Below are 12,159 nucleotides of genomic sequence, written 5' to 3'. Positions count from 1 at the left end.
ATCTTTCTATTCGATGAAATTGTTGTTTTGGCGACAATACCGAACGTTTCTCTCTCTCTCTCTCTCTCTCTCTCTCTCTCTCTCTCTTTCTTTTTTTTTCTTTCAATGATCATTTGGCAAATGCGGTTGATTCGAGTACAGCAACGATCGTATATAACTAATATTTATTTACCTCTTTATTGAAATATTTTATATAATAAATGATAAAATTAAAAGGTTAACGTTCAAGGTTTTGGAATATTGAAAACGGAAATATCAAGGAACTTCGAAGGAAAACTGCAGTATAGGAAACAAAGTAGATGGAAAGCAACTCGGTATCATCTTCCTCTCTTCTACATCGTCTCCATTTCAAGTGGTATAAAATCTTTTCGTCATTAGGATACTCGAAAGAGAAAAGTTCGGAAATTGCTATTAAATGGTCATGTTAAAGTTCCTTCCCTCGATCTAGTCCTCTCTCTCTCTCTCTCTCTCTCTCTCTCTCTCTCTCTCTCTCTCTCTCTCTCTCTCTCTCTCTCTCTCTCTCTTTCTCTCCGTTTCTCGACGATGCACTTTCGAAATTAGCTTTTCCCAAGTAACGTACGGTTGCCCAAGGATCTAAGCTACGCGTACGTATATATACATACATATATATATATGTGTGTTTGTGTGCGTGTGTCTGTGTCTCTATAATACTGTGGATGTAGATCTGTGCGCATGTATTTGTGAGAGAACAAAACACTAGTCCGTCTCGATGGTTTGCGCGCTATAACGTTTCGTACCATAAAGGCTGTTTAACCGTTAAACGTATAACGCGACGTTGCGCACAGCGTGACGTTTAATTCTTCGACTTTCCAGGAAACTACGATGAAGTTTATTAAGCCCACGGGAAAGTTTGCGAAGGAATACGATGACCGCCGCTACACATATGATGTACCTCTCTGAAATCGTTGAATGTTAGTTCTCTCTCTCTCTCTCTCTCTCTCTCTCTCTCTCTCTCTCTCTCTCTCTCTCTCTCTCTCTCTCTCTCTCTCTCTCTCTCTCTCTCTCTCTCTTTCATTTTCCTCATCGTCCAGATTACAGAATATACTCGTGATTCATTTGAGAATTTCATTGACGTACGTAAATGGAAAAAATAAAAGAAAGAAAAAGAAAAAGAAAAAGAAAAATAAGAAGAAAATTCTTTCGAATATTATACGAGTATTGACCTTCTCGTTCAATTGATAAAGAATTACGTTCTTTATATACAAAGTTTAATTTTATTTATTTTTAAAATGGTTATATTTCTCTCTCTCTCTCTCTCTCTCTCTCTCTCTCTCTCTCTCTTTTTCTTTCATTCTCGGTTTCTCTATCATCGAAAATCTCCTCTCGTTCTATCGCAAAATTTTCATAATGAATCTCCTTTAAGCCGCTTAAAGCCATTAGCAAATCATTATCTTTCAATGGTTACTTTTATGAAAGAATAGACGTTGATGATAACAACGGAATACATCCCTAATATGATCCGTTTGAAGCATTCTATTTGTATTCCTTGATAACATTGAAAAATAGTATTAAAATATCTAAAATGTAATAGCATTAATTAACTCGACAAATATTCGGATGCTTCGGGAGCAATTTATTTATTTATTTATTTATTTAATCAAAGAAATTAAACAAATTAGATTTCTTTTCATTTCCTTTCTTTTTATTTTTCCTTTCTTTATTTTCTTTTTAACCAAGTAAAAGAAAAAGAAAAAAAAAAACAAAAACAAAAATATTACAGGATTATTAAAATCACGTTGACATTAGAAAAGCCGCGAACGATCTTTTTGAATTCGATCGTAAGTAATAAAAATGAAAGGGAGTCTGATAAGAAATAACTATCGAAAACAAGGTAAAAAAAAAAAAAAAAAAAGAAAAAACCAAAAGAGAAAGAAAAAAGAAAAAAGTGTAGAAAAAACGAAGTTACCGCAATAGTTCGATGGTATTCCGGAGTCAAACGAAGATATGAAACAGGTTGGATTGTGTTACTCCAATAGTGTGTTTGTTCATAAGATGTATTATAACTCGTCTGTTGAGTATATTTCGGTTGGATCTGTAAAGAACAAGAAAAGTAAAGAGAAGATAGCAAAAGAAAGGTAAAGAAAGAAAAGAAAAGGAAAAGTAAAAGAAGAGAGGAGAAAAAAAAAAGAAAAAGAAAGAAAGAAAATAAAAAAGAAAGAAAGGAAGAAAGAAAGAACGGATGAGAAAGATAGTTCCCTTTTGAGTCGTTAGCGCAGCACGATTCCGTGTGCTCGACGGGTCGAAGAATTCTGCAAAGGAGAATGAAGTGTGGATGCACCAAACGATAGAAGAAATAGAGTAAGAAGGTTGATAGGAAGGAAGGAAGGAAGGAAGGAAAGAAAGAAAGAAAGAAAGAAGGAAAGAAAGAAGAGAGAAAATAAAGGAAGATACCGATAGATAGTTCGCGCGCGCACAACCAATAGATGTAGATGTAGGACTCGTAGAAACGTAAAAGAAGCAATACAAATAAGAATCTTTTAGGAGTGCTAGTGGTGTTGCTGTAGCTACCGATGATGCTGGTAGTACTGGTATTGGTGGTGTAGTAATGATGGTGGTGGTGGTAGTTATGGTAGTGGTGGTGGTGATGGTGGTAGTAGTGGTGGTAATGGTAGTAGTGGTGGTGGTAGAGAAGATAGAGAGAGAGAGAGAGTGGGAGGGAGGGAGGGAGAGAAAGGGAGGGTGAAATGATAGAAGAAGAGAAGAGAAGAGAGACGAGATCGGGATATCGGGGACGTGGTTGGGGGTGGCGCCGCGGGCCGCGCCGTCGCCCAGCATCCCTCGTATCCCACCCGACCACCCTTCTAAAGGCGTACCCTAGCACTGAGAGAGTATCTGCTAGTCATACGCCGGCCCGTTGCGAGCACGCTGATACGGCTCGCGTGTAGTACGCTTACGTCGTCCTCGCTCGACGTGTACCGATTGCAAATTCCATTCTTTTTCTTAAAATCATTCCTGTTCCGGTTTGACCAATCCCAAAGAAAAAAAAAAAAAAAAGAAAAAAAAAAAGAAAAAAAAAAGAACGAAAAAAGAAAAAAGAAAAAAAGCGAAAAAAGAGAGAGAAACAATTTCGTCACTATCTTCGATATATTTCTCACAGTGTACGCTTATAATTCTGTTGTATTTTGTCTCATTTACGTTGTCTTTTTTTTTTTATTAATTATTTTTTCCCTTATCCTCAATCGTTATCTTTCAATTCCGACATGACGAGTATAAAATCTTTGTTAAGTTTAAAAAAAAATTGAAAGTTCATTTAATTCATCCGTTAATCCGACGTTTCCATTCAAAAGGATTTCCTTTTCTCTCTCTCTCTCTCTCTCTTTCTCTCTCTCTCTCTCTTTCTCTCTCTCTTTTTTTTCTGTTTCTCTCTCTCTTTTTCTCTATTATAATTACTAGTATTACTGTTATTACTAAAATCTTTTTTTGCTAACCAGTGAAAATTATATGCACGAGAAATGAAATATCGTCGTTAGTTTCGAAGCTGCATTTAGATCTCGTCAAAGTCCTCACATGGTCTATGTTTTGTTCCCTGATCCACCACCACTGACTCCAATCGTCGTGGCTCCCTCTCGTCGTTGTCGACGTTTCATACTTCTCGTTTCAGTGACGAGTTTTACTCGCGGCTGAGATACAAGAGCACGTTATACGAGGATATATTTATAGAACGACTGGGTAACGTCGAGAGAAACGAAATACTTTGGTGTTCGTTGTGTTCGCTTTGTGTTAAATTCAATTTTAACAAAACGGATAAATGTTCTGTCGTTAAATATATAATATATGAATATATATATATATATATATATATATATATAATAATAATATATATGTAATAATATATATACATATAAAACTTAGACATTAGTGTTTGTAAAGATATTGAAGAAACATTGAAGAGAATGTTGAGTATTACCATGTAATAACTTTTGGGGAAATGTCAAGAGTTTTGGATTGAAAGCGAATCGAATAATCGATATTGAGAATCGCATGAGCTACTTATACTCTGCGTGAAAAGAATACAAGTAATTGTTCACGTTTAAGTTTCTTTCTCATTTAATAATTAAGGACGAAGGACTGATATCCGAAGAAAGAAGAAGAAGAAGAAGAAGAAGAAAAAGAAGATAAAGATAATAAGAATAAAAAGAAGAAAATATAATAAAACTAAGTCAAAGCTAGAATGGATACTTTTCTAATAATCGGCATTTGCTTTCTTTGCTACGAGATGTGCGACTTGATCAGGCGTTATGCCACGCCGCAAAATACGGATCTTCATCGATCGGTCGAATCTCCCGCGGCACCGCCACCACCGCAAAGGATTTTCTCGATTTCACGCAAAATACAGAATCCTTCCGCCACTTGCTGTCAGCGATAGATCATAAAATTGAGAATTTCACTTCAAAATTTACAACGTCACTTTTTATCCTTTCATCCGACGGCAATTATTACACTCGATGACAAATAATATTATGATGATTGATTCAAGGAAGAAGATCATAATACGGTTCTACTTTCTTCAAGATTCAATCCCAATCGCAAAAAGATCCATATAATATCATCCGGATGTTGATTCGACAAATATTTCGAATCGATAATTTTATAAGTTTCTCGAACTCGATTATTTCATAGTGAAGGATGAAGTTCGTCTAATTCCGTGTTCTCTTATTTTTCTTTTTTTTTTTTTCTTTTTACAAAAATAAAAGAAAAAACCTTTCAATATCTGTCATACTATTATCGAACAATTAAATTGTTATTTCGATTCGGAACGAAAAATGGACGTGGTCAACGTTCTTCTACGAAGTGAATGTTAAATTTGTGAAACTCGAAGGAATCTGCCCGACGGCAGGGTAACGAAGGAATCAATTTTCTTTACGACTGTTTGCGTTCTGTTAGCCAACAGTCGTAAAACCCGTCGCATTGATCATCGGAATTCATCGAGTGCAACAAGAAAGTTTCACCTATCGTTCTCCCATCCTTCTTCTCTCTTCTCTTTCTCTCTCTCTCTCTCTCTCTCTCTCACTCTCTTTCTCTTTCTCTCTCTATCTCTGTATCTCTATCTATCTTGCGATATCTACGAACGTAAACATATTTTATGGGATCTCTTCGAGGTGTGCGTACTTACGTACGCGTATCAGTGTCGTAAAATTTGACATTCGGTTATAGTGCTCGATCCTGTTGCATGTTTTAACGACGTTTTATTCATACGATCACAGATTAAATTTATTGACTTTATGTTATAAGTGATAAGAATATGTGAAAGGAAAAAAAAAAATCTTTTTCCTAATAAAATAAAAATTGTCGCGTTTGTTGATAATATATATTTCGATCTTGTGTCGTTGATAAAAAAAAAAAAAAAAGAAAAAAAAAACAAGAAAAAAAAAAAAACGAAAAGACAAAAAAAGTAAAAAGAAGAAAAAAACAAGAATAAAAAAAGATATATATATATAAATATATATATATATATACATATATATATATATATATATATATATATATATATACACGTACGTATGTATATTTAATTATCGTCAAAGACGAAATAAGGATCACTCGCGTGACTCGCGATTCGAAAGTGATCCGAAAGAAGATCCGAAAAAGGGAGTAAGAGAAATGGACTCGCTGGAACGACTAATGAGCGCTGGTTCTCACCATCCATCCCTTACGGCAGCCACGCGATCTCAAAACGCCTTTGTGCAGGCGAATCTCTGCTCCGTGATTGGTCGTAAGGGTCGACACCTTACCGGCACCTTCTGTTTGACCGGAGACACGATGGAGGGTATCATTCAGTGCCTCGTCTTTCTTAAAGCTTTTTCGGTAAGTACTAAGGTCCGACCAACGATCTTTTACGACTTTTATAACCTTTGATCGTTTAACTGAGTAACAATAATAAAAGGCATAAAGAAATTAAATTTTCATATCGAGCGTATGTACGTATAAAACATCGAAGAAAAAAATTTCTAAATGCAACTGAGAGAGAAAGAGAGAGAGGGAGAGAGAGAGAGAGAGAGAGAGAGAGAGAGAGAGAGAGAGAGAGATATCAATTCGAACGATGATATTATTTTATTACTTTATTAATCTAGATCGAAGAAATTAAATTGCATTGCATTAAAATCGTAACGATCTTTCATCGTTAAAGATAAAATAATTATTTGAAAAATTTTCGGATTTTTTCTTTAGTTTACCAAATGATGATTTCACGAATATGAGAATCATTTACAATTTCATTCTCGCCATAATCACTGATCGATAATCTTTCGAAGTAACGAAGAGTACTCTTTTTTTTTTTTTTTTTATTCATGAATAAGACGCTAGGAGACGCATGGTTGAATAAGTGTCGGAGGAATAAGGGCTTCATCCGGATGGCCCGTTCGGCCTGCTAAATCGTCGATAATGAGAATTCGGTGTCGAGTGGAATTATTCTCAAGGATCATCTCTTCCTCTTTCTCCTCCTCCTCTTCCTCTTCCTTCTCCTCCTCTTCCCCCTTCTGCTCCTCTTCTTTCTCTTCTTTTATCACGGGTACGCGAAAACGGCTTTCGTTATTCGATTCGACGTTGTTATCGATCCTCAGTCCTCTTTTTCCTCACCGCCAATCTTGGAAAAAGTCGTTGCGGTGAAAATTATGATTCAGTTCGATTTCTTTTTCATTTTAAGAAAATCTAAACGTACGACCGTTCGGGCTTTTCTCTAATATTAATACAGATATCAATACCTTGCAAGCACTTTTCCTCGATTTCCTGCTTTCTCATGCGATTTTTCTTTCTTTCTTCTCTTTCTTCTTCTTTTTTTTTTTTTCTTTCTTTTTCTTTTTCTTTTTTTATGAAATCGCTAGAGTCAAAAGTTTTCTGAATATTCTTTTTTCTTCTCGTCTCTTTGCTTTAAAATCTGACGTTTCTTGACCTTTTTTCCTTTTTCTTTTTTCTTTTCTTTTTCTTCTTTCTTTTTCTTCTTTTTTTCCTTCCCTTTATTCCCACATTAATTGCAAGAAAGTTATTATCAAATTATTTTATGATAATTTGAGAGGATAAATGTATTTTTAAACGTTGAAATATGCTTTAATGGCGGAAGATTTTTTGAAATATCATCAAAGTTACGATAAAATCAGAGTTATGAAATCTTAAACGTAAAAACGTTAAATTCAATAACGTTAAGTAAGGTCGAAGTTAATTGTAATACTCGACAAATTATTTTCGTTGGTAACATTAACGAAAGTAATAGGATAGCTAGCTTCAAGGATATATTCATGAAGGAACAGAAGTAGAATTGGTAACTAACGAGGAAGATACCTGAATAATTCCTTCTCGAAAGGATCCTTTATCAGAACTTAATAAGACGATCGTAAGGGAACTTTCAAATGCTTGCCGAATCCGTTCTAATTTCAAATCAAACTGCATTGCATTCGAAAACGGAAAGTTTAGATGGATTTAATTCGTAGAAAGAAACGGCGTTGTATAATTATAAAGAAATTCTTTTATTTAGAAATTAATCAACGATTTTACGGTTTATGGTAGTCTTTTTGACGAAAACGTTATAACTGAAAATGAGAAAATGTTTTACGATTTTATGTACGTCTGGTGTATTTCTCATGGTCCTCCTTGTCGTCTTTGTCATCGTCGTCGTCGTCGTCGTCTTTGTCATCGTCGTCGTCGTCGTCGTCGTTGTCGTCGTCGTTGGTTGCGACGATGGGATCGTTGACGAAGCCGACATCATTCTTGGCTCATATAGATGGCATTCTTCGTTTCCTTCGTGAAGAAGGAGAAAAAGAGAGAGAGAGAGAGAGAGGTAGATAGATAGATAGACAGAGAAAGAGAAAGAGAGAGAGAGAGAGAGAGAGAGAGAGAGAAAGAGAGAGAGAGAGAGAGAGAGAGAGAGAGAGACAAGGTAGTAGGGTCGGCCGACGAAGGAGACGATAACATCTTCGTAAGGTTGCCTATGAATTTTTATCCAGTACGCCCACAGCCACGAGCCTCAGGGGAATTGCGAATCGCGAGTGAGTGAGCGAACGTGAGAGAGAGAGAGAGAGAGAGAGAGAGAGAGAGAGAGAGAGAAAGAGAAAGATATGCTTTAAAAAAACTTCGCCTTCTTTTCTCTCTTATCACCAGTCTACTCGTAGCCTGATGGAAGTTATCAACAAGACTAGAAAACGTAACGAGTCTCTTTCCATCTTCTCGCACCCCTTACAACTCTCTTTCTCTCTTTCTCTATTTCTGTCTATATATATATATATATATGTATATATATATATATATATATATATATAGACAGAAATATATATATATCTCTTTCTCTCTCGTTGAAACGATCAAGCTTCACAAAAATCACAGTTTCTTTTTCCGCTTAAGCTTTTCGACCGAGCTGCTTCGTATAATATGGTTGGTGTTAGGTCGGAATACGATTTTAGCTTTGAAGAGGTGATGAGATACCTACTACTCACTTCCGCTGAGGTTTTTCTACGTTCGCGGCTTCATCCATGTCGTCGTCGTCGTCGTCGTCATCGCGTCGTTGTCGTCGTTGTCGTCGTAGTTGGAACGAAGCAATTTATTCCGCAGCACGCAACGTTGCCTCTCCTTGAAAACTTGCTGCTCTGCGAGATTTTCGTTTAACGACTTCGTGAGTTTCCAGTCTTATCTTTTCCTTTTTTTTTCCTCCAATTGCTTTTAGTAGCTTCATAAAATGTTTCTGTGAACGATCGATATTAATGGCTCATTATATTATCATCATCATTATTATTATTATTATTATTATTATTATTATTATTATTATTATTATTATTATTATTGTTATTATTATTATTATTATTATTATTATTATTATTATTATTATTATTATTATTATTATTATTTTAATTGCATTTTTTTGTTCGTTATTTTTATTTTTTCTTTGTTTTTTGTTTGTTCATTTATTTATTTATTTTTTTTTTTTTTATTTTTGAATTTCTTTTTTACACTGCACGCAATCTCTTTTTATCGCTTCGTTTTATCGAGATTTGTCGTTAGATCTAAATCGAAATACTATTTATTTCTAATTCAGACACTTTCTCGTGTCGTTGTTTTATATTTGAGAAAAATTTATTATAATATCGCGTATAGTGGCACTTATCGTATTGCAAAATAATACAATATTAAATTTCACTTCCCGATGAATAAAAAAAAAAAAAAAAAAAAAAAAAAAGAATACTTAGAAAAGCGATTGATAGTACAAAAGAAAACAAAAAAATAGGAATGGTGATCGATATTCAGGTATATCGAAGGTCTAAAAAAGTTTAATCTCTTTTCTCCGTATTCTTTTTTTCTCCTTTCCCCCTCTCTATCTCTTTTTCTCCCTCTTCGGAGCTTTTCTTTTATATGGAATTTTTTGATATTCTGATGAGGGGGTAAAAAAGGGCCGACTCAACGGTTCGAAAAAAGTGAGAAATAGCGCGTATTCCGTCAGCTAGTTGCTTGGGATTACGATAAAGCTTGAAAATAAGCTTACGTGGCATAAGTTTGGCTTCGTTGGACTGCAAGGAAGAAGGTTGTGAGTCAGCCGAAGACGATATAACGGTTAGAAAATCTGTAAGAGTGGTGAGGGTAAAATTGGACGGGGCAGAGGTTGAAGGGTACAGCGGTTGAAGGGATGTTAGTTGAAAGAGAAAAGGAAGCAAAATAGCTTCGATTTTCCGAGGTCGAAACGATGAGATATGAGATTACACTTTCCCGAAAACTATTTCTATTAAGTTAAGCTACGAACTAACGTTAGAAGACCCCTCCCCCACTTTTCTTTGGAGGGGCGGGGGAGGGGGGAGCGGGAAGATGGAAAAAGCATTGAGGAGTGTTTGGTATCTTGATACGATCCTGATCGTAATAAACTTGTTAGATATGTATTTGGATCTTTCTCGTGTAACGGGTGCCGTGTGCACGTTGGTAATACGTTTTATGTGCCATGGTGGAAATAACGAACGAGCATCAAGGATATTAATAAAAATATAGACGAGAAAATAACGAGATCCTAACTTGTTTTCGCATTTTAGCTTTGTTTTTTCTGTTTTCTTTTTTTTTTTTTTTTTTTTGTCGTATTTATTTTTATCTGTTTTCTTTTCATACCCTTATTTCTTCTTTTCCTTTATCTTTCTCATTATAGTCTTCGTAATTTTTGCTGCTCCAACGAAAAGCTTTTATCTTATCTGATACTTTAATCTTAATATTTGCAATACGTGATATCATTTCTATCGAAATGATTTGAGATAAAAATTAACAAGAGAAGTCGCGTCAAAGAAATCCCGTGACAAAATTTTCGCACGTGCGATCAATACACCGTCAGCGTACGTGACTTTCGAAAGTTAGTAAAAGAAAAAAAGAAAGAAAAAAAATGAAAAAAGAAAAGAAAAGAAAAGAAAAGAAAACAAAACAAAACAAAGGAAAAGTAAAGAAAAGAAAAAAGATACACGCGTAAAAAACATTGGTCACGTTACCAGATCGATTTTTTATCAAAGGGCGTTTGCCTGGATTGCGGATTTTACCGTGTAAAAAGAAAAGAAAATAAAATAAAATGAAATAAAACAAGATAGAAAGAAAGAAAAAAGAGAGAGAGAGAGAGAGAGAAAAAAAAAGGAAAATTTCAAACACTTATTTTGTCGTGAAAATAAATCGCATTCGTGTTAAAGCTTCGAAACTTATACGTTCGCAGAGAATAATCCATGGATGGAGCATCAATCTGCGTTAAAAAGTGTGTACATGCGACGTGTGCGAACAGAAAGCGCGGAAGCCTCTGTGCTTTTACGCAAAATCAAATTACGTTTCCAAAGCTCTTTGTACCGATTCACGTTTCAGAATGTTAGACGAAGGCTCTGGTCATTTATTCGGGTTGCCTTTGAAAGACGATGTTGAAAACAACTTTCGAAAAGACTGAACACCATTACTTATCCTCATACGAGAAGCTCTCGATCCTTACACGCGTTTTATATAAAAAAAAAAAAAAAAAAAAAAAAAAAAAAAAAAAAACTATTAAGATCTCTTTTTTTTTTTGTTTGTTTTTTTGTTTTGTTAAGTCTGCAGAAAACTTTATAAATTTTTCGAAACGTCACTTGCACCCACGATCGCTCTTTTCCTTTAAAATTGACTCCTTCTTTTTTTCTCTTCTTTTTTTCATCGTACCACATGAAAAAAAGTTTCATAACCACTTTGTATCACATACAAGATTTTTTTTTTTTTTTTTTGTAGATTCAAAAAGAAAAAAGAAAAAGAAGAAAGTAACTATAATTCGTTTAATTTAAAATTTTCATTTGGTTAAATGCACGCCGCGAACGCGAAGTTCGCGAAGTCGAATGAAGTACAATGATAATAAAATTCAAAGAATTCTTCGTTTAGACGAGACGCGTGATATCGTGTTAATTACTACTTTGCTCGGGTTCTCCGGTAACAGGTCTCCATCTTTATTTCTTTTTCATGCCGTTGGTAATTAAAGGAAGCTTTTTCTACTTTTCTTAGTTTAGCCGTCGGCGACTGTACGCGAAATTGTCCGCTTTCGACGAAACTTTCAAGAAATTTTTCATAAAAGATAGTTCCCGTTTTATTATCTATCCTTTTCATGCGAGTTACTCATTTAATAACGTGACAAAATATACGAGATATATAATTTTTACTCTTCATCAGAAAAATATACTCATAGAAATTCTCTTCTTTTGTTTCATTCTTTTTTTTTTTTTTTTGTCTGTTTTTCTTCTTCGTTCATTTCTTTTTTTCTCTTTTCTTTTTTTATACGTTACAACGATCATTGATCTTCTCATGTAGATTCATTGTAATCCCCTTGTTGTTTTTGATTACTCAATAATGCCACGTTAACGTCAAAAATTAAATACATTTTTACGCAGTTTGATTTCTCTAGAGAATATCCGATTGAACTTTTGCCATATTTGATATGGCTTTTAAATAAAGAATATTTCCTATTTTTCTTCTTTTATGTATATATGTATATATATAAATAATCTTTCTCTCTTTTTCTCTCTCTATCTCTTTCGTTTCAAATTTCCACCTTCCATTATTTTGCATTTCGTTCATTTATTAGAAAAGTCAGTTAAAATACGTTCGTTGAGAATGAAAGAAAGAGAAAAGTGGAGAGAGAGAGAGAGAGAGAAAAGTAGGTCCTTCCAATTTTTTTTCTTTTTTTTTGTT

At 34.5% G+C, this 12,159-nt stretch overlaps 1 protein-coding gene across 15 annotated transcripts in view; it reads left to right on the top strand.

The window, feature by feature from the left end:
- The first annotated feature begins 5,450 nt into the window (after positions 1-5,450).
- Positions 5,451-12,159, top strand: part of LOC124957662 (neurobeachin) — a 193,427-nt gene continuing 186,718 nt past the window's right edge. For 8 of the 15 annotated variants that reach the window (XM_047514766.1, XM_047514765.1, XM_047514761.1 and 5 more), the window contains exon 1: positions 5,451-5,826. In XM_047514766.1, the coding sequence (XP_047370722.1) occupies positions 5,623-5,826 (204 nt within the window). In that variant the 5' untranslated portion in view covers positions 5,451-5,622. The remainder of the gene's footprint in view (positions 5,827-12,159) is intronic. The other 7 variants (XM_047514772.1, XM_047514773.1, XM_047514771.1 and 4 more) reach the window with 1 other exon arrangement.

This window comes from Vespa velutina, chromosome 2 (genome assembly GCF_912470025.1).
Source record: "Vespa velutina chromosome 2, iVesVel2.1, whole genome shotgun sequence".
NCBI lineage: Eukaryota > Metazoa > Arthropoda > Insecta > Hymenoptera > Vespidae > Vespa > Vespa velutina.
Note: the sequence above shows the minus strand (reverse complement) of the source record. Positions and strands in the feature narration are given on the sequence as shown.